The 23,997-nt window shown below is 42.1% G+C and overlaps 1 protein-coding gene across 1 annotated transcript in view; it reads left to right on the forward strand.

Annotated features, from left to right (window-relative positions):
* The window catches only part of WNT7A (Wnt family member 7A), a 50,900-nt gene extending 30,146 nt beyond the window's left edge, over nucleotides 1-20,754 (forward strand). The window contains exons 3-4 of the mRNA XM_056852411.1: nucleotides 190-461; nucleotides 20,054-20,754. Coding sequence (XP_056708389.1) covers nucleotides 190-461; nucleotides 20,054-20,533 — 752 coding nt within the window. The 3' untranslated portion in view covers nucleotides 20,534-20,754. The remainder of the gene's footprint in view (nucleotides 1-189; nucleotides 462-20,053) is intronic.
* The last annotated feature ends 3,243 nt before the right edge of the window (nucleotides 20,755-23,997 follow it).

Genomic DNA, 23,997 nt, shown 5'->3' on the forward strand with positions numbered 1-23,997 from the left:
TTGGAGTGCCTGAACATCAACCAAAAGATCAGACTCTTAAACTGTCAAGAAATGCTTATGCCTGCATATTTATAGCATGTCTAATAATAACCTTGCAGCATTTTTCACTGCATGGACTTGCACGTTTTTCTCCTTTCTCCCCCCCCCCAAATGTTGTGTCCTTTACTGAGCCATGTATCCTAATTTCAGGTAGTAGAGAAGCAGCATTCACCTATGCCATCATTGCTGCGGGAGTAGCACATGCAATCACTGCCGCCTGCACCCAGGGGAACCTGAGCGACTGTGGCTGTGACAAGGAAAAACAGGGACAGTACCACAGAGATGAAGGATGGAAATGGGGAGGCTGCTCTGCAGACATCCGCTATGGAATAGGATTCGCCAAAGTGTTTGTGGATGCCAGGGAGATTAAACAGAATGCAAGGACGCTCATGAACTTGCACAACAACGAGGCGGGGCGAAAGGTAGGCTCACCTTTGCTCACCTCTCAATGTGGCCATCCCATGTCTACAGTAACATTTAGGTGCATAGAACATTGTAGCAAATGTCGCTTACCAGTTTATGAATATGCAAACGTGCACATTGTAGAGCGATCCTTCTTGGCAAATATTTGTCCTACAGTTCTTCTTTGCAATAATAAAACAGCAAGTGAAAGCAAAACAGGTCATGATAATCGGTTTGTGTTTTAAGACTGAAATGTTTCCATTAGCTAATTCATAGCTTGAAAATCAGATTTGCTTCTGGTTAACAATGTTAACTTTTTAGTATTTATTTTAAAAGGAGGGGGGGAGTTTCTGTTCAAAAATTAATCCCTGCTTTTAAAAAGGGTGACTCTGCTGGGAATGTTAAGAGAAAAATATACTCCTTGTGGCTGCTTTACACTGGATCACATGGCAGTGCCTTCTGTGGTAACCTCTTAGATCCAGTCTTTACATTACAGGTGAGGAACGGCTGCTGGATCTTTTGATGATTCCTTCTCATATCAACGTTTCCTGCCTGCCCTGGGGAAGGGGCATTGGGCATTGCTGTAGGAACTTACCACACCTTTGGCACCTTCCATATTGATCTCTTCTGTCCACTGGAGCGACATGACTTTTTGTTATCAAGATGGAATTACTACATTACTACATAATGTTCAGGGTTTCTTTGTCCCAAGGCCACAAACTTCTGATAACTTTTGCTAGCCATTAAAAGGGTCATTTGCTCGTAAAATTGGTTTTTGCTGCAATGAGTTAGTTAATAATAATGTTTAAGGGAAGGTGGCATGGCATAGCTGGATCTAGACAGATCTTGGAAGCTAAGCAGAATCAGTACATGGAAGGAAGACCACCAAGGAAGACTCTGCAGAGGAAGGCAATGGCTAACCATGTCTTGCTTCCCACTTGCCTTGACAGCCCTTGCTGGAGTTGGCATATGTTTCCTGCAACTTGACGGCACTTTACATGTACAATAATAATGCTGCTTTAGTATAATGGGATTGAAGGATCAAGAATATTACCAGAACTGATAATATTCCTCAGAAACTGAAAGACATAGAATAACCTGAAATTCAGCCTGTATAATTTTCCAGAAGTCCTTGTCATGTGGCATGTAGGTAAAAATACCTACGTTTGTGGCCACAGTGTTTCCACCATGTATTTGGAGTACATGGCAGTATATTTTGTATTCTACATGGTACTAGGTATCAGGAAACAGTGATATTGATGATATATATTGCTGCTTTCAGAAAAGATTTTGAACGTAGAGTCTGGATATATCTGAGGAAGCAAAATATTTTTTTCATAACGACCAGTATCTTATTTGCCTCTTTGTAACCTGGGTCATGGTATTTTTGTGGGGTTTTTTTTTTTTTTGGCATTGTCTTGGAGTGATTCAGAACTGAATGGAGGGGTTTGGCAAGTAGCTTTGGACACATATATCTTTAACGTACTAACAAAAATTAGCATCCTCCAAGCATCTGAGCCTTAGAAAAGCCACTTTCAGTCTCAAACAATAGCAACATTAAGGGTGGTAAAATGTACTGATAGAGGAGTATTCAGACTTTATTTTTGTGGCTTAAAATATTAATGTCCTTTTAGCATCCTTTCTGGTTTGGTTTAAATATACTTTTAATAAGTGCAACTTTGTTCCTGTGCATTGAATTAGAAACATTACTTTAGGCTCCTTGGGGACGCACAGTGCATCTGTAATTGTCCTTCAGTCTGATTAATTAAACGTAATTTAGGACGGTAATTAGCTTATAATACATGATGCTCCATCTATTTGTGACACCTGGGAGGGGTGGCCAATTTTCATTTAGCAGGAAAAGAATGTTTAAAAAAAGTCTAAGTTGTTCCAAAGTGTATGTTGGCCCGAAGGATTAGTGAGTAAAGTATTAATTCCACAGAGCTAAAAGATGTATGGACAGTACTTCAGATTTTGGATATAATTGTAATTGTCCCATATGATTTCTGAAATAGGTGGGCAAAATGTCATGGCTAGTTTGACTGTACACATGGCTGTACATTTATTATTTATTTACAAGGTTCCCCCCTTTCTGCCCTACAGGGCCATCAAGGCACCAAGAAGAAGAGTTGGTTTTTATGTGCCGACTTTCTCTACCACTTAAGGAAGACTCAAACTGGCTTACAATCACCTTCCCTTCCCCTCCCCACAACAGACACCCTGTGGGGTGGGTGGGGCTGAGAGAGCTCTTAATAGAACTGTGCCTACCCCAAGGTCACCCAGCTGGCTTCATGTGTAGGAGTGGGGAAACCAACCTGGTTCACCAGACTAGCATCCACCACTCATGTGGGGAATCAAATCCAGTTCTCCAGATCAGTCCACCACTACACCATGCTACACCTAACAAATTATTACATACAAATTAAAATATCCTAAAAACCTATTAGCCCTGAGCTGGATGGCCCAGGCTAGCCTGATCTCGTCAGGTCTCAGAAGCTAAGCAGGGTCAGCCCAGGTTAGTATTTGGATGGGAGACCACCAAGGAATACCAGGGTTGCTGTGCAGAGGAAGGCACTGGCAAACCACCTCTGTTAGTCTCTTGCCATGAAAACCCCAAAAGGGGTAGCCATAAGTTGGCTGCGACTTGATGGCACTTCACACACACACACACACAAAAAGCTATTAAAACCAAAAATAAATATATAATTAAACAAGTTAAAAATAAAGTTTAAAATAATCACAAAAGTGTTAAAACACTGGGGAGGAAGGCGGGATCACTGAGGGAATGACAAGCGAAACAAAAAAGTCTTCACATGCTGGTGGAAGAGGGCAACAGCAAATCTCCCTCGGGAGAGGGTTCCAGAGTTTTGGTACCACTTCTGAGATGGCCCTTTCCTAGGTTTCCACCCACTTAATCTCAGAAGGCCGAGGCACCCAGAGCAGACCCACTGAAGATGACCATGGTGGTCAGGTAGGTTCATAGGGGAGTAGATGTTCCTTCAGGCATGGGCCCCAAACCATATAGGGCTTTAAATAAGACCAGCAACTTGAGTTGTGCCAGGAAACAAACTGGGAGCCAGTGTAGATAGAACAAAATTGGAGTGATATGGTGCCTATGACCCACCCTAGTCAACATCCTGGGTGAAGCATTCTTCACCAATTGACATTTCTAAACACTCTTCAAGAGCAGACCCACACAGACTGTATTGCAGTAATCTAATCTAGATGTAGCCAGGGCATGTACCACAGTGGCCAGATCGTTCCTGCCCAGGAAACACCACAGCTGGCTAACCAGTTAAAGCTGGTAAAAGGCACTCCTGGCCACAGCTGCCACCTGCTTATCCAGTAGGGTTGCCAACCTCCAGGCACTAGCTGGAGATCTCCTGCTATTACAACTGATCTCCAGCCAATAGAGATCAGTTCACCTGGAGAAAATGGCCATCTTGGCAACTGGACTCTATGGCATTGAAGTCCCTCCTCTCCCCAAACCCCACGCTCCTCAGGCTCCACTCCAAAAACCTCCAGGTATTTCCAAACCCAGAGCTGGCAACCCTACTTATAAGGCAAAGCATATGAAGATGAGTAATATTTACCTCTCTAGTTACCACTTTAATAGAAAGGAGTGGGTAATAATGCCTGTATGATGTAATGGGCTCCATTGCCCATATGAGAGCTCACAATCTTTCATGTGCACAGGCAGTATTTTATGTTCAAGGAAGAAACTTCATGGAGGCAGATATGACTTCCTAGAAAGAAATGAGGACCCTGACTGGGTGCATGAGTTAGTGCAAGATTCAGTTGTACTATTCTGAAGCCACAGCTTGGCTGATGGGATGATTCCTGTGCATGCTGATATGTTTGAGGCTGTCCTTTCAATATGCTCAGCATGGTGTGAGAGCCAGCATGGTGTAGTGGTTAAGAGTGGTGGTTTGGAGCGGTGGACTCTGATCTGGAGAACCAGGTTTGATTCCCCACTTCTCCACATGAGCGGCAGAGGCTATTCTGGTGAACTGGATTTGTTTCCCCACTCTTCCACATGAAGCCAGCTGGGAGACCTTGGTCTAGTCACACTCTCTCAGCCCCACCTACCTCACAGGGTGTCTGTTGTGGGGAGGGGAAGGTGATTGTAAGCTAGTTCGATTCTTCCTTAAGTGGTAGAGAAAGTCGGCATATAAAAACCAACTCTCCTCCTCCTCCTTCTCCATCATGAACTGGATTTTTAGGAACTGAAGCTTCATCTCCTGATATTATCTTTGAATATCATGCATGCCAGCCCATTATAATGAAAAGTGTTCACTCTTAAGTTGGCCCCATTCCTACATCGTCTTATGGAAGAAAAATACTATAACAAAACTGGCTCATAGATACTCATTAACATGGTTGGCAACTTTCATGTGGAAGATCTCCCAGAATTACAATGGATCTTCAGACTACATAGATCAGTTTCCTTGGAGAATATGGCTGGCTTGGAGGGTGAATTCCATGGCATTATACCTGCTGATGTCCCCAATTCCCACCCTCCCTAGGCTGCACCTCCCCCCAAATCTCCAGGAATTTCCCAGCCCTGAGTTGGCAATCCTACACAGTAATCACCCAGCACTAATAATCCAAGCATGTTGGTTTCCCCTCTACTGGTGGTATTATCTGGAAGCATAGTGCTTGTGCTATCTTTGGCCATTTGCCAGTTCCGGACAGGCATGTAAGCTGTTTTGATATGGAAATATTTACATGTCTGTCCATTGAAGAAATGCTGCATTGCTTTCAGGGGTGTTGCCAATCTATTAATGTTTTAGCACAACACAGGAACAGCTGATATTACTGAATGACTACAAAGAAGCGGAGAAAGGACCACTAATGAAAGTGTTTAATATGGTGCTTATTTTTGCTATATAAATATATTAAGAACATGTGATAGGAAGGCCCTTTTACCTCACAAATTCTTCAGATCAGGAAGCATCACTGTCAATTTTTTACAAGATCTCTAAATTTCTAACTCCTGTACAGTCCTGTGTTTGACCCGAGATATACGGAAAACTGGTTTCTTCCTCGGCATAAGTCATCTGTAACATTAACATGAGAGTTCTTTATCACAGTGACTCCTCTAATTTCATGAGATGCCACTAGAACAGCAGGAATAATAATACCTCACATTGATAGAGTGCTTTCTGTGTTCAAAGTGCTTCACATACATTATCATGTTGTCATCCTTACTACAACCCAGTAAGGCAGGCCAGTATTATTCTCCACATATGTAGGACTGAGATAGAATGGTTAGCCTAAGCTATCTAGGAAGTTTACTGCAGAGGCAAGATCAGGAGAAGAGGTTCCCTGGATCATTTTTTTAGCCATTATGCTATTAAATGTTAACATAATTTCAGATATATATATTCATTTTTATATAGCACCATCACTGCATCCGGTGCTTTACACACTAATATAAGCAACTCCTACTCTTCTGTGATGGAGATTAAGGTGGAGTACACAGGGTCCATCTAATTTTATTCTCACAACTATGCAAGATAGAGGAAGTGAAGTTGCGTGAGCTGGGATGTGAACCACACACTCTAGATTCAACATATTATTTACCACACCACAGTAGCCTCTAGCATTACCACCAATTTTCCTTTGCTCACTTTCAATGCATGTTGAAATATTAGGTGTCATTGCTGAAAAGTAAAACAGCAACAACATGGAATTCGTAAGAGGTGTGTCAGAAAAAATGGGGAAAGGTTTCACAAATTGTAGGTGATGTGCTCTGTTCTTCCATGGCAGCACTATGAATTCATCATGTGGGACAACTGTGTCATTGGCCACATAGGTCAATTTGCATGTCTGTTGGCCCACCAGGAGATAATATCTGTACAATTCCACATCAAACCCTTTTTTTGCCACGTGTGCTGTGGCAGTAGCCAGCTGGGAACTAGGGCAGATGGTGAACTGGCTCCGATGCAGATTGCTGCCATAAGGCGGCTGCTGGGAAGTCACCTAGTGCTTGTGAAAATATCTGTGAATAGACTCTTAGCCAGTTTAACAGCCTTTGTACACAGGCTCTGTGATCACAATTGAGAAAACGTACCATTTCTTGCTTATATTAAAGAAAACAGAAATCCATTTCAGTCAGTCTTAACTGAATACTAATGAGTGTACAGGAAAAAGCCAACACCTTTCAAGCAACATTTGACTGTGCTAAAAGCAAACTATTGCATGGTGTTCCTTCTTTCTCCTGATCTCTCTTTGTGACATTGAAATTCACTGAATGGCATTTTGCATCAGCATTACATCATATTAAATATAACGCCACATTATGAGTCATTGTTATAAATCATGACACGGGCTGCATTAGTAGGCTCTGGAAACCAAGGGCACATCAAGGTGGATTTTTATTTGATGTTTCTCTACACAGAGGGATATAGGTGTGCTGACTTAGTAATCCTATCATGTCCTACATTTGATAGTGCTTTGCTTTACCTTCAGCTCTTGAACTGAAATTTGCTTTTGTAATTCAAAGCAATTCAGAGAAAATATAACAAAATCTTCCGTGGCTATTGGAGATGAGGTCATTGCTTACAAAAGGAATACATTGAAATAATTACTTATTCTAAAGATGATATAACACAAGATCAATGGAAGTATCTGGATTCCCAAAGCATTGTGTGATGATGAGAATTAAAGAAGCATGTCCAAGGGTCCAAAGAACTGAATATCATAAACAGGATTTTGTTGATATACAGATACTGCTAGGAGTAGCTCTCCTTTCACCAGATTCATTCAAGTTACTAATTAACTTCATGTAATTGACAAAAACACCATGACAACCAGTGTGGTGTAGTGGTTCAGAGTGATGGACTCTAATCTGGAGAACCAGGTTTGATTCCCCCACTCCTCCATATGAGTGGCGGGCGCTAGTCTGATGAACCGGGTTGGTTTCCCCACCCCTACACATGAAGCCAGCTGGGAGACCTTGGGCTAGTCATAGTTCTCTTTGAGCTCTCTCAGCCTCACCTACCTCACAAGGTGTCTTTTGTGAGGAGAGGAAGGGAAGGAGATTGTAAGCTGGTTTAATTCTCCTTAAAAGGTAGAGAAAATCGGCATATAAAAATCAACTCTCCTTCAGCTTGTATCTGATGATGCTTTGTGGATATTTAGACAGGGCAGGGTACACTATTCTAGCCCATATGCATTCAGGCAGGGCCTCTAAGAAGAGACCCTATGTTACATGAAATCTGCAGTAGGAATAGATCAAATCTGTAAGGAGAAAAAAGAATAATATAAGATGATAAATTGAAGTGGATCAGGAAGTGGTCCAAGTTTTAAAGAACTTCCAAACAGGTCTACAAATCAGAGGTTGATAAACGTTCATCCTGAAATTCAAAATGTGTTGGTTTCATGTGCAATAGGATACTCATTTGGCCTTTATTGGAATTTCTGCTGTCTTTTCTCTACTTGTGAATGCAAGTGACTGCCTCACAATCATGGCTGTGGGTATATTTGCCATCCTACCTTCCCTTGTTTAATTCATGTCCTGAATTTCCAGGATGAACTGTTTAGGAGTGGGGTGTTTACCATTTTCTAACAAACAAACAAATTTTAAAAATACAGATGCCAACAAGCACTGGCCTCTATACTACTGTGGGATATATTTGTGCAGATGACTCCATAAGAAGATCTTTTTCCACATTTGCCAACTTCAGCCTGGCCTTTAAGTCAGGGAGCTTTGAACAGAGAGAGAGAGAGAGAGAGAGAGAGAGAGAGAGAGAAACTGTTGTACATGCAAGGTAACCAAAAATATGTGCCACGGTATCTTCAGTCATGCCAGCAAAAAAGCTTTAAATGCCCTCACGTGTCTGGAACTTTTGAAAATTACCATAGACTCCAGGAAGTCTAGAAGAACATCCTATTTTGAATAATTAAAAACTGGCTGAGGCTGCTCTGATACCTGTGGAATCAAGGGATATTATGGTATCAGCAGCAAAGCCACCTAGGCCTTGAAGTTCAGGTGTTAATCATGCAATTTTAAATGTTTTTAGACTTTGGTGTCATTTGATTAACATTGCTGATCTTTGCTTTTAAAGTCTTCCGGTTTTGGGGCACAGTCCAATGAAGCTGTGTGCATGTGTGTGGGAGAACTGCTTGTGTAGCCAGAGGTTTATTTGAAATCTCTCCTGCAGCCCTTAAATTGCTGGAAAGACAATACAGAGGTCAAAGATATTCTTGGTAGGGTACTAGCTGGAGATATCCTGCTACTACAACTGATTTCCAGCTGATAAACATCAGTTCATCTGGAGAAAATGGCCACTTTGGCAATTGGACTCTATGGCATTAAAGTCCTTCCCTTCCCCAAACCCCACCCTCCTCAGTCTCCACCCCAAAAACCTTCCACCAGTGGTGAAGAGGGACCTGGCAACCCTAGTTCTTGAGTATGTGTCCAGATACACATACAGCTTTGTGACCTTTCCTCTTTTGAAGGAATCTACATAAAAATGTAGCATCATTCAAAAGGATCCTTAAAAATAAAACAAAAGCCCTGGCCTGGACGGCCCAGGCTATGCAGATTTCACCAGATCTTGGATGCTAAGCACGGTCAGCCTTGGTTAGCATTTGGATGGGAGACCACCAAGGAAGCCCAGGGTTGCTATGCAGGGGCAGGGAAGGGCAAAACTACTTCTGAATGTCTCTTGCCTTGAAAACCCTATGGGGTCACCCTAAGTTGGCTGCAACTTGACGGCACTTTCCACCACATACAAATGGAATTGCTTACTATTGCAGTTTATGGAGTTCCATTAGAGAAACAGATATTGTTTCCTGAGTAGACATTGTTTAATTCAACGTATTACACCTTGCTCCTACGGGTGTTTATTGTTTGTAGTGGGAGTTGTTTTCAGGTAGGTAAGGTTGCAGGCGTACCAGATGTCCTCCTTGCAGATACTTTCTTTGGGACCAGTCAAGTTACTGATGACACTAACAATGCAATCCTAAGAACTCTTTCCCACTGAAGAGACCTGAGTAGCCTTCTGAGTAGACCTGGTTAAAATGGTACTGTAATAGTTCCATCCAGAGTGGAGTTATCCCCATCTAAGTCCATTGAAGTCAACAGGCTTTGAAGGGCATAAATCGGTCTCATAATTATAGAATTGGAAGGCTTGAAGGGATTTTTAGTGACATCATCATTGTCATCACCACCACCACATATTTCATAGTATCCTTACACTGATCAGATCCATCCACACAAGGCCAGATAAACCACACTCAAGACTTGAGCCTACAGGGTAATTAATTGATAGCTCACCTAGGTAGCTATCATAATGTTTCCTCTTAATACCTGGGAAAGTGTCACAGCTCCAGAGTCAGTGCAGCCATGGTGGCTACTAATACTTCAAAAAGTTTTAAATACATCAACAGTGTATCTAAATTTGCAACATGGAGAAGAAGATTAGGTTGCCTTTTCATATCTTTCTCAACCCAAACAAACGTTTTGTGTGGGCTCACTGGAAAAACTATAAATGTGCTTTCAGAGATCTGTTTGTACATGTCAAGAAAAAAGAATGTATATCAGAACCTCCCTGAGCACACATGAAAATCTTTTCCTGACAAATAATCTTATGGCAGCTGATCTTACCAATATTCGATTCCATGGTTTCTCAAATGTGGCACCAACGGCTACATGGAGCCACCGGTGCTTTTTGATGTGACTAGTAAAGCACCATATTGACTGCCATGGGACTGCAGTGGTTGCAACCACCATGCATGTTCTGTATGAATATTTGTGGCTACCACTAAAGATCAGCGTTGAGAACCTTGTCCTAATTGTTTTGCTAGTGACAGCCAGGGAGGGGGAGAAAGAGAGAGAGAGGTGGAAAAGTTATAAGAACATTTTAAAAAATTGTTCTGCAACAATATCTCATTAACCTTCATTAATCGTTTTACCAGTGGCCTATACTCTACACCAGGACATAGGCCCTATTTAGTAAGTTTGTTAATGACAGAAACCAGGAGGAGCGAGGGAAGCATGCAAGCCTGACAATAAGCTAGGTTTGTGCCTGTCATGAAAAACGGGTTTGCTGTGACATCTGAATGCAGCTACACACTTATTAGGTGGGATATTAAACAGCTTTCAGCGCTGGACAGAAACAAAGTTAGCACATCCTGAGAACTCCCTGACAAATCTAGCAGGATCAAGTATTTCTACTGTCACTTGACAGCAGTATGCAAGTGCAAACATTCTAAGTGTTAAAAGGGGAAGTCCTGGGGTATCTCACAGTACTTAATTTGCATTTGAAGGGATCAAAGATCTATGAAATACTTGTTCTACTGCTTTAAGAAATGAAGCAGGTAAACTTGACAGGAAATCTCTGCAAAAGGCCAGCATGTAGATAATAGGGAAAATACATTAAGTGATATGAGAACTAAACTGCACACAAATTGTAATCTGCAAGTCCTCAGTCCACCTGTCCTCTGCTTTCAAATTATATGTGGTACTTTGTCCTACTTCTTTCTGGGCTTTCAGCTCCTTCATATCTTCAGAGGTTGAAGTTTTACACAGGAGATTAGGGCTTATCCACAACTCCAGGCCTGCAGGATTCTCTGCGAGGAAAATGTATGACCTTGTGAGCAGCTGAAGCTATTTTTTTTAAGCAGCTGGAATTTATACCCTCCCAAAGAGAGGCATTTATTACCTTCTGCACCCATTCAACCAAACCAGCCAAGCTTGACACCAACAGGCAAGAAAGGCAGGAATTGTGTCTATGATATTAGGTGCTGTGAAACACAGGCAGGATGCTGCTGCAGTCATCTTGTTTGTGGACTTCCTAAAGGAACCTGGTTGACGACTGTGTGAACCGACTGCTGGACTTGATAGACCTTGGTCTGATCCAGCAAGGCTTTTCTTATGTGTATATGTGGTAGGCTGCACACTTCTAAGCAGCTTGTCCACTTTTAGGCCTCACCGACTGAAGTTCATCTAGGCAACTAAAACCAAACTATGTTCCAAGAGCATCTTGCGATTTAGCTGAATCAGCTGTAGTATCAGAGTTGCAGTCGATGTAGGCAATTTTATCCACAAAAAGAATTGCGAGGAGTCGCACAGCAGGGCTTGTATTTTTTCTGGGTCTACCTCCTCAGGGGCATAAGAGGTCCCTCCCCATCTGAAAAAGCAATGCTGAATGACACTGTGCAGATGCAACAGTGGCAGAGAAAAGAGCTTGCTTCACTGCCATTGCCACCATGGAGTAGGCATTATAATGAGTTCACACCTGTGTTCTGTTACATTCACTTCAAGCTTTCTTCTGCTTCCACTCTAACCATCTGCCCAACCATTTCACCACTCCAAGCTCCTCAGTAAACCAAGGGACATTCCAGGCTCTGCAGGAGGGAAGAGGGTGCACAGCACCACTTGTGTCCATCGCCCGTGTCATCTCTGCATTCCACAGGTCAACCAGCACTGTGATAAGGTATTCCAATTCCCTAGTGCCTCTGGCATGCTGGCCTTACTTTTCAAATTACCGGTAGCTGGAAGATAAAATCCACCCCCATTGCTTCTTTGGCCTTCATTTCCAAAGCTCCTCAGTGACTCATTCTCATTCTACAATTGCACAACCTTTTTTCATCCCAATAGCTGTGTGAGTCCTTCCTGCTTTATTCCCATTTTTTGCCACAGTCCTTTCTGCTTTATTCCCACTTTTTGCCCATTGTTTCCTCAATTCCCTTGCTTTCAGTCGCCTGTCTTACTAGCTTTTCCCCTGATCCTGCCCTGTGTATTCCATTCAGAGGTTTTCTGCCTATCTTTATGGAGGTTCCATTACTCACCATGGCTAGTAGCCATTGGTGGAACTCATCTCCATGAATATGACTAATTCTCTAGTAAAGCTAGCTTTGCCTGTGGCCATCATGGTTCAGTGGCAGAGCATTTGCTTTGATGCTAGAAGCCTCAGGTTCAATCTCTGACATCTCCAGTTAAGAGGATAAGGTAGTAGGTGATGTCAGAGTAGATAATACTGATCTTGATAGAACTATGGTCTGACTCCATATAAGACGTGACTATTCTTACTAGCTACAGCATTCAACCTTTCCTGTTCTTGTACTCTATGAAGTTTTTACCCAGCCCTTCTTTTCTCATTGTTCGTTCTTTTCCAACTTGCTACATTTATTATCCCCAAGAGAGCTCTACTCCTAATTCCACCTGATCTTCCCTCAGCACATCACACACTTTCCCCATCCTACATCTACACTGCAACAAGGCTCTGAATCTCATGAATATTTGAAGCTGCCTTTCATAAACCTCACTTGACCACTCTGCCTGGCAATAGATTCCAGGATCATAGACTAGGGTCTTTTTTGCCCCTCTGATGTTCACAATATATATTCTATGGACCCTCTATCTATGAATACTTTTACTTAGCTTCTTTATTTAATAGTACCTCTTCCCACTCAAGTGCTCAGTGTTCAGCCTGCCTTCTTTCCCCAGGATATGGTTCTTCCCATCCTTAAAATTTCATCCTTAAAAGAGGGGCTTTTGTCTCACTGATATTACAGATTCAGGTACATTCTTTTGTGAATATTTTTCTCCCGGGCACTTAGACTGTTTGTGAACATTCCAGGAAGCCAATTACAGTTTTTTATGGGCCTATTGAAAGAAGGGCTAGAGGGGCTAACATTGGGCAACCTCCAATGTGTACGTACTATGTGAGGCTATAAACTGCATCTTCTGAATCGGAGATTATGTTAGGCCTGATTTTCCCTACACACTTTCCCACAAATACATGGTTTAACTATCATGGAATACACAGTTAAAATGGCTAGTTCTTAATGTAAAACTGTAAATTTTACAAAACAGCACACCTGTGCTTTTTATGGTAGTTATATATTATACTTGAGTATACAAAGTCAGGAGATTATTGGGATAATTCCATAAAAAACGCCTCAAATAAAACATTTGGCACAGGGTTTTGTTTAATCAGCCCAGATGATCGTGCTTGTTTTTGAATTCTATTATCTTTAGAAAAGGTCTCAGGATTCATAATAAATCGGAATGATTAATCAACCACCATAATCAACTAGCAAATTTAAATTCAGATAGAGACTTCACAGACATGCTAGGTTTTCTATGTGCAGAGAGTTTTCAAAACAAGTATGTATGCATGGAAATATCAAGGAACGTACCAACTTCATTTCTGAAATTCTGAAATGTTACAGTCCAGGAGAGACCATAAGATATACTTTCTTTTAATATGTAGACCTATCACGTGAGCTTAATAATAAAAGGACCTATTAACAGTGATGTCCTAAGGGCATTACAATATTGCCCATTTTATTTTCAATCCGTTTCCTAATAATTTGTAGCATGGACTTTGCCTTCTCCTCCTCTACCGCATACTGGATTGACATTTTCATTGAACTTTCAACTACAACCCAAAGATCTCTTTCAATCTCAGTCTCAATCAGTTCAGACCCCATAAGCATATACTTAAAACATATGCCTGATAGTGTGCTTCCACCAATTGCTGCCCAGGGACAGTTGTGGTTTATCTAGGATTGCCAACCACCAGGTACTAGCTGAAGATCTCCTGCTATTACAACTGATCTCCAGACAATAGAGATCAGTTCACCTGGAGACAATGGCCGCTTTGGCCATTGGACTCTATGGCATTGAAATCCCTCCCCTCCCCAAACTCCACCCTCCTCAAGCTCTGTCCCAAAAACCTCCCGCCGGTGGCGAAGAGGGACCTGGCAACCCTAGGTTTATCTTCACACCCCGTTGTGCCAGAATTACTTTGTAGCTTGAAACGCCAAGTCTTCTTGGATAACTCTACGCCCTTTTCAGTCTGGCTTCAGGCCAGGCTATGGGACAGAGACAGCTTTGCAAGGTTTAGTTGATGAACTCCCTCTGAGTGTAGACAAAGACCAAGCCCCTCTGTTGCTCTTTTTGGATTTATCTGCAGCCTTTGATACAGTAGATCATGCTATCGTGTTGAGGCGCCTGGACCTGGAGTCTGAAGGAAATATCAGGGGATGTGCGTTGAACTGGTTCAAATAATTCCTCATCTATAGGACTCAAAGGGTTGCTATTGGAAACCAGTTTTTAGCGGTGTGGGACCTATCTTGCAGGGTTCCACAGGGTGCAGTTCTATCCCCATGCTTTTCAATCTCTATGTAAATCCCTTAGGATAAATCATTACTAGTTTTGGGGTCAGTTGTCATCAATATGCTGATGATACTCAGCTCTATATAGTCTTATCCAAATCTCCTGGTGATGCGGTAGAGGTCCTGAATCACTGCCAGGCCATGGTGGTTAGCTGGCTAAATGAGAACAAATTGAAACTAAATCCTGAAAAGACAGAGGTAATGCTGGTTGGGAATATGAAGGCCTTGAAGGACATTGGGGGTTACCGCACTTGTATTCCCAGTGATGTATTAAGAGTTTGAAAACGTTATAAAAAATACTGTTCGCACTTTGTTTGGCCCCTTTAGCTGTGAAGAAGACATCTTCCAACCATCCAACCATTTATAAGCAGTAGTATCCAAAAACCCTTTTAAAGCGATGTTTTTTATAACATTTTCAAACTCTTAATACATCGCTGGGAATACAAAGTGCGGTAACCCCTATTGTTCACTTTTGATGTTCAACTGACCCTTGCTGACTCAGTTAAAAGCCTTGGGGTCATACTGGATCAAGCTTTATTACTAGAGAAACAAGTTAATGCAGCTGCAAAAAATGCTTTCTATTAGCTTGTGTGTGTGTTAAGTGCCATCAAGTTGCTTCCGACTCATGGCGACCCTATGAAGTCCTCCAAAATGTCCTATCTTTGACAGCCTATTAGCTTAGCCTAGCCCATAAAATGCCCCCTTGCCTTGATACATCTGACCTGGCCACCTGGATCCATGCCACAATAACATTGAGACTTGACTGCTATAATGCACTGTACATTTGAGGTCTCCCCTCAAAATCAGCTCAGAAACTCCAACAGGTCCAGAATGCCATGTCTCAGCTATTAATGGGAGCTAGAGAGAGCATGCATATTACTCCCATTCTGTAGATGCTGCATTGGCCGCCCATCTGTTACTAGGCTCAGTTTAAGGTATTATCACATACAAAGCCCTTCATAGCCTTGGCCCCTCTTATTTGTGGGACCACCACTCTTCCTATGCTCTGCCACAACAATTTCTTTCATGTCAGCAGGGGCTTCTGCAGATGCCAACCTGCAAATAGGCAGAACCAACAACTGCTTGTACATGTGCTTTCTCTGTTGTGGCTTCTGCCCGAGGAGGTCAAGAAAGCTCCCACTCTCCTGTCCTTCCACAAACTATGCAAAACTGAACTGTTCAAGAGGGCTTTTCTACACAGGTAATAGGGTTGCACTGTACAAAATGGTTCACAAACTTGCTTGGATAAATGATTAGGGACTATGGTCTATACTGCTATGGATAGTTTATTGTAAGCAGGATCCTATTATATAATTTCCGTACTTTTTAATGTGTCATGTTAATACTTATGCTATGCTTCAGTTCTTTGTGGTTGGTTCCAGACTTCTAAATCTTAATGCCTTCAGTAATGTCCCATTTTTTTAAATTGTACTTCTGTTTCTCAAGTTCCTTCCAAAAATACAATGGATGAGTACATGAATTAAAGATCATCAAACTGATGTTATTTTCTAATCTGATCTTCTGCTGTTATATTGGCTTGGTGGTCTTCCTTGAGTCACCGAGCATCATTTACTCTTAAATATCTTTGTGTAGTGTACCTGTTAAGAATCTGGTGCTACCTAAAAACAAAGAAATTTATTGTTGCATAAGATTTTATGTATTTAGTTAATAATGCTATTTATAATTTCCCTTTCTTATGGAGGCTCAAGGAGGAGTATGCAAGGCAAGGCAATCAATAGGATGAGACGTCTAACAAGCAATGTAATAAGACTAGAATTGCAGAAACTGGAAATTAGCAGAAATCAGAAACAAAGCATAAGTACTGAACATGACATGTTAAATTATGCAGAAAATGGCATTATGTAAGTAGAAATACAGCGCACTGAGAACAAGATAATATGCAATACATACTATGTGTGTGTGTGTGTGTAAAGTGCTGTCAAGTCGCGTATACACAGTATTTATTATTTATTTATTTACAAAACTTGTACCCCTCCTTTCTGCCCGCACAAGGGGCACCAAGGATGGTAACAATTTAAAAATGCATGATAAAATCACATTTTAAAACCATTAAAATCAACCTCCCCAGACACACATAATTAAATCAATTTTTAAAAGAGTCAAAATACATGTGTGTGTGTGTGTAAAGTGCCATCAAGTTGCAGCTGACTTATGGCAACCCCAGCATGGATTTTCAAGGCAAGTGATTAAGCAGAGGTGATTAGCTATTGCTATTCTTTGCTAAGTCTTCCTTGGTGGTCTCCCATCCAAGTACTGACCCTGCTTAACTTCCCAGATCTGATCTCATCAGGCTATACTATACCATTCCACATCCCCAAAATCGCTGAGGGATTGCCAAACAAAACAAAAAAGTCTTCAGGCCCTGGTGGAAGATGACAACAGAAGGGGGCAGATGACTCTCCCTCGGGAAGAGTTCCAGAGCTCTATTATACACAGTAGTATACTGTTGTCCACAGCTGTTGTGAACCAGAGCACACTTTGTCAAATATATGAAGTATTACACTGAGTTAGGGTTGCCAGTCGGGGGCTTAGAAATACCTGGAGATTTTGGGGGTGGAGCCTGAGGAAGGTGGGGCTTGGAGAGGGGAGGGACTTCAATGCCATAGAGTCCAATTGCCAAAGTGGCCATTTTCTCCAGTGGAACTGATCTCTGTTGCCAGGAGATCAGTTGTAATTGGGAAATCTCCAGCTATGACCTGAAAGTTGGCAACCCTACACTCAGTTGACACACACACACTTTCTCTCTCACACACACAGATACCCCCCCAAAAGAGAACAAATAGGGTGGAGGGATATTACAAAGAGAAGGCAGAAAGCCCAGCGTTCTAAGGCCATATTGAAGGTGCCAACAAGATCCAGTCAATAGAGTAAATGATCCCATCAGTGGGAGTGGCTCACTCCATCCTGCAAAAAGTTAGATGAATAATATACATAAGTACTGTATGTAAAGAAGAAGCTAGCCACCGCCAGTCCTTATTGAGTCCCAGGGTGATACGTGTATATTATCTGTATATTGTCAAATTTGGATGGTACATTTTATGATACATTGCGTAGGTTATTGGCATTTGGTAGATGGCAGGGTACTCGTGCATAATGGAACATGCAAACTGAAACCCTGTATATGTTTTTCTAAATATGAAAATAATGAGAAATTGATCATTAGGAGCTGGGTCCCAATAAATGCGACTTCAACCCTGCTCAGGGCCAGACCAGACATGATGGGGGAGGGTTTCTAGTGTATCAATTCACATGTCTACTCATTCACAGAGAATGCAAGGAGGATCTTTCTTTAAAAAGACAGAAAGAATCCGTGTTATCTAGTTGGATGTTTTCTCCCACCCCCACTCATGCCCAGTCCTGATTTGGACAAGAAGAGTCCCCAAACTGGTTCCAGCTGGCATCAAGAAAGATACATCCCTGAGAACAGCAAGCTCAACACATGTCATGAGTCCTTTCATATGCTGATCAATTGCAGCAGCTTACTCAGCTCTTTCCAATGGAGTTGTTTATTCCCTCTGTGGTCACTGTCTGTTACGCGAACTGAACGGGAACTTGAGCATTCTAAAGAGTAGACTGCTCTGAACAAAGTCATAAGGATGGCGTGCAATCTAAAGCCTGGTGTACGTTTGTGTTTACATCTCATTTTAATTTAGACCATCTCAAATGTAGACGTCAAAGGAATGTACATCAAGTTGGCCTCTGTTTTTGCTGGCTGTGCATATGATGCAGTAAAGCAATCTTTGGGAAAAAGACATCTCTGGGAATTTGAACACGGTGTAATTGATAATGCCCAACTGTGTATTTAAACAATAAAGCAAAATACCTAACAAGTATGGTAAAAATCATTTCCACAGTAGATACGTAAATGCACTGTTACTGTAACATCAGCAATAAAAATGTTTATCCTGGTTCAGAATAAGAAATTAAATCCTTACTATTTCTTACCAAAAAAGTGACCTTCACTGCAGCCCTGACCTGGATGGCCCAGGCTAGCCTGATCTCGTCAAATCTCAGAAGCTAAGCAGGATCAGCCTTGGTTAGTACTTGGATGGGAGACCACCAAAGAATGCCAGGGTCATTATGCAGAGGAAGGCAATAACAAAACACCTGTGTTAGTCTCCTTGCCTTGCAAACCCTACTGAGTTACCATAAAGTCAGCTGTGGCTTGACGGTACTTTACTAGGGTTGACAGGTGTGTGTGTGTGGGGGGGGTAGGGTTGACAGATCCAGGTTGGGAAACTCCTGGAGATTTGGAGGTGGAGCCCGGGGAGGACAGGGACCTCAGTGGGGTACAAAGCATTCATTTCCTCCAGGGGAACTGATCTCTGTAGTCTACAGATGAGCTGAAAGCTGGCATCCCTACATTTCACACACACAACCTTCATTATATACCCATTTTTTTTTTAAAAAGAGGTATTTATACAATATGCTGTTTTCTATATATGGTGAGGAGCAAGACAAGACTGAAACTAGTCCATTGACGGATGCACCTGCCCTTCCTTGGATTCCAATGATAAACCATGCAGGGCCATAATGTTGAAATGGGGCTAATTTTGGATGGTTGATTTCCCAAGTTTTTGGATGATTGATCAGACTGGTTTGATCCAGATCAGACAGCATGTCTATAGGCCCTTTCTCAACCTTATGTCACCAATCTCCAGGTGGGGCATGGAGATCTTCTGGAAGTACAACTGATCTCCAAAGCACAGATATCAGATCTCCTGGAGAAAATGGCTGCTTTGGAGGGTGGATTCTATGGCATTATACTGCCCTGAGGTCCCTCCCCTCCCCAGGCTCCACCCCCAAATCTCCAAGAATTTCCCAATCAAGAGATGTTAACCCACCCATCATGCCCAGACGGATTGCTAGTTTATTAGATGAAGAGTTGTTTCTGTCTACCTATGACAAAAAGGTGGATGAAATTTCCAGATAACTATTTTGAATGTTTCACTGGAGTTAGAAAAATGAGATAGGTTTCTCATGAAATATTATTTAGATCAAGCAATAACTTTGTTTCTTTTGCTGAACTACAAATAGCACAATGTTAGCAATACTGATGAAGAAACTTCTACTGTGTTGTCCTTCTCTTGCAAGACAGCAATTCTGTCCATTCACCTGCTAGACTTCTATAATGCACTAATATAGCCATTTACAAATTATTTTTAAGACTCGCCATTTCCCATCAAATTGATTTGCTGTGGACAAATATTTCTATTATCAACAAAAGGATCACTGATGTATTTTTAGAACTGAAGGTCATGAACTGGAGTTTTGCCATTCAGGGGTGTGTGTGTGCGTGTGTGTGTTCAAAGTCGCAAAAAATACAATTGCACAAACTATCTGAGCCTAGAACAACCACACCAGATCACCAGTTCTTGATACAATGTAAGAGCGAAACACTGTCTCCCATTCTCTCTTGTCTGACATGTAACACCTTCTCATCCTTTCAATCTAGATCCTTGAAGAGAACATGAAATTGGAATGCAAGTGCCATGGAGTGTCAGGATCATGTACTACTAAAACCTGCTGGACAACTCTACCTAAATTCAGGGAGCTGGGCTACATCCTTAAAGACAAATACAATGAAGCTGTTCAGGTTGAACCAGTAAGGGCAAGTCGTAATAAGCGTCCAACTTTCCTGAAGATCAAGAAGCCGCTCTCCTACCGTAAACCCATGGATACAGATCTAGTGTATATAGAGAAATCGCCTAACTACTGTGAAGAGGACCCTGTTACTGGTAGTGTGGGAACACAAGGCAGAATGTGCAACAAAACAGCCCAGCAGACGAATGGCTGTGATCTGATGTGCTGTGGACGAGGTTATAATACTCACCAGTATTCACGAGTGTGGCAATGCAACTGTAAATTTCATTGGTGCTGTTATGTTAAATGTAATACATGCAGTGAACGAACAGAAGTGTACACCTGTAAATGAAAGTGTGGCTTGGGAGAGGGAATCTATGGCCCTGGAATAAACACATTTTTTTGCACATAAGCTCAGTGTACCTATACAAGACTGTAGCAAAGACCTAGGATTCCAAAAGAAAAGTTAGCAAGTGGATCCTGTCTTTCCCTCCGATATGTCAGGACTTCATGGATACTCTTCGAAAACCTAGAGAAATAAGCCAAAACCAACAGCAACTTTCTAAAAAGGAAGCAGAAGCAAAAAAGATCCTTGATCCCCAAAAATAAGCAGGAAAACATGGTCTCAAATGATCTGCGCCTTCCAAACATAATTTATTGACTGCCTTAAAGGGGAAAAAATACTTGTCGAGACCTTGGCGATATGCCCCCTGGGACTGGATGAGAGATCTTGAAATACACAAGCCACCATGCAGAAAGGGAGGGCCGGAGGAACAAAACTTTGCTTTAACATGGTCTTTGCACAGGATGGGGTCACAATGCGCCAGTGTGAATTTTGCTTAAGAGTGTGGATTATGCAGATTTAGGGAGTTCTACACTTGAGAAAAGCCTCTGCCAGTTGTTTCAGTCTTTCCATTTTTTTCAGGCAATGCGCTACAGCAAGTAGAATTGTTGATGTTTTCCATATAGACACTGGTTTATCTGCCTTTTGTCGTGCTGCAGATTTTAGCACAGGGATTTGGGACATCTGGGCATAATAATAATAGCAATATTTAACAATTTATCCAGATAAAACTAATATTAATTTATTTAATTAAAAAAACCTCTGCCAACATTTTGGGAACCATTCTGCAATTAAAGTAGATAGCCTGCTTTTTGTGGAATAATTTTGTAGATATGGCAAGGGAACAAAAACAAAAAAACCCCTTGAGCTGTATATATTATTCTTTACTTGGATATTTCTACTAGTTTGATTGTGGAATATTGTTCTGCAATAATAGATATTAAGTACAAAAGCAGGCATCTTTTATAATTTTTTTTGGGCTGTTTGCTGCTAGTTGTCTGGAATCTCAAACTGATAGTCATTTCCACTTAGTTACCTGTGTGTGTGTGTGTAAAGTGCCATCAAGTCGCAGCCGACTTATGGCTACCCCTTTTGGGGTTTTCATGGCAAGAGACTAACAGAGGTGGTTTCCTCTGCACAGCAACCCTGGTCTTCCTTGGTGGTCTCCCATCCAAATACTAACCAGGGCTGACCCTGCTTAGCTTCTGAGATGTGACGAGATCAGGCTAGCCTGGGCCATCCAGGTCAGGGCTTAGTTACCAGTACCTAACCTTTTTCCAGTTTAAAAACAAAAACAAAGGAGCATTACAAACATCCAGTTGGAACAATGCATCGCATATAAATGCAAAAGTCCAGACAAGTTTCCATCATTGGAAAATGAAACATAGGATAAGAGAGTATATTTTGTAAGAGACTATTTTTATATGAATATTTTATTTATACTATGTCTGCTTGTATAATTCTATAACCTGTACTTTTTCTCAAAACAGGCACACAATTTGTAATTCTTAGGCTATTTAACAGATAACGGCTGATTACTTTGCTGACACGAAAGTAGCACTCGGGATGCATTCACCCACCACTGGTGAATGTACAATATACAGAACGAGTTTTTCTCTCCGGATGTATGTACAAAGTGGCTCTTTACTGCAGTTCAATTTGCAGAATGTGCAGAACAAGAACAGGGTATGTAGCACCGGTTTTGTCACATGGCTTGAATTCATGGTTGGTATTAACTGGATGCTCCTTTATCCCATTCAGAAAAAAAAATCTGAATTAGCTTCCCAGATGCATCAGTCATTAAACTGTGGCGTTATGACTAGCAAATGTGCTGTGTGTGCTGTCAGTTAAACCTCTATATTGTGCTACTGTCAAATTTGATTTTATCAGTGGAAGACTGTAGACTATGACTATAAAAACTAGCATGACACGCATAGTCTGATTCTCATAGATAAGACACGAAGCTTACGGGTTTTGTCCAACTGGTTTTTGGCATTTGCCTTACTGTTTATCTCCCCAAAAGTTCTTAGCTAACAAGATCACGTCGCATTTAGACTAACTTTCAGTTATCCATTCCCCGCCCCCCACCTCATTTTGTGCCAATTGGTTTCTATGCTTTGGCATTTCCATTTTTATTCCTAAGATTTTTTTCTCCTGCAGTTCTGTTCAATTAAATAGTTTGCTTCTTCGGCATTATTTTGATCATCCTGCCAGGATCATTAAGGATTTGATCTCCACTAGCATTTCTGCCTACCTTGTAACCTGATACTTAGCTAGGGTTGCCAGGTCCCTCTTTGCCACTGGTGGGAGGTTTTTAGGGTGGATCTTGAGGAGGACGGGGCTTGGGGAGGGGCTTCAATGCCATAGAGTCCAATTGCCAAAGCGCTCGTTTTCTCCAGGTGAACTGATCTCTATGGGCTGGAGATCAGTTGTCATAGCAGGAGATCTCCAGCTACTACCTGGAGGTTGCAACCGTACTTACAAAACCCTAAACTATGAAACAATCCATACAAATTAAAAGAAATCATGACTCTCCTGAAGAAACCCAAGTGGAGGCTCAGTGAATAGAGTACTGATTTGAAGGAGTTTGTGGGATCAGTAGGGTTGCCGGCTCCAGGTTGGAAAATACCTGGAGATTTTGGAGGTGGAGCCTGAGGGGGCGGGGTTTGGAGAGGGGAGGGACTTCAGTGCCATAGAGTCCAATTGCTAAAGCAGCCATTTTCTCCAGGAGAACTGATCTCTACCACCTGAAGATCGGTTGTAATAGCAGGAGATCTCCAGCTACCACCTGGAGGTTGGCAACCCTATACTTAGCCAAAATCAATGGGCTAAATTCCTTCATCAAAACTTTGCACAGACTCAACCTGCATCCAGTGAACCTATTCTACCTGTTTCTCACAGCTATGTGAATCTTGGGTATGCAGTCCTCTGAATTGTGGACAATGGCTGGGATCCACAGCACTCAGTTTTCTTCCCTTGCTCATAGGGTTGCCAGGTTGCTTAGATTGGCAGGCAATCGCTTGCCAATCCATTGCCCGACTCTGAAGCAGGAATCGCTTGTGTGCACGGCCGCACTGATGTGATTGCATCACTTCAGGTTTACACCCAGAAGTAGGGCTGTTGAAAAAAAATTCGGGAAAGTTCAGCTTCGGCAAAATTTGGCCCTTTTAAATTCGGGCCATGCCGAAGTCCGAACTCCCCCGCTTCGGATCACCGAAATTCGGGCGAAATCCAGAGTTCGGGGGAAAATTCCCCCCCCCGCGGGCCTTTACGGGGCTTCCATGAAGGCGCGCGGTGGGCTCTTTAAACAGATCTGCGCCTCCCTGGGAGGCGCAGATCTGTTTAAAGAGCCCTCCCCCGCGCGCCTTCATGGAAGCCCCGTGAAGGCGCATGGGGGGGGGGAAACCCTAATCTGCCGAATTTATTCGCCGAACCCCCAAAGTTGGCGAATTCGGCTCCCCCGTTTCCTGCCT

The sequence above is a fragment of the Euleptes europaea genome, chromosome 1 (assembly GCF_029931775.1).
Source record: "Euleptes europaea isolate rEulEur1 chromosome 1, rEulEur1.hap1, whole genome shotgun sequence".
In the NCBI taxonomy this organism is placed as follows: domain Eukaryota; kingdom Metazoa; phylum Chordata; class Lepidosauria; order Squamata; family Sphaerodactylidae; genus Euleptes; species Euleptes europaea.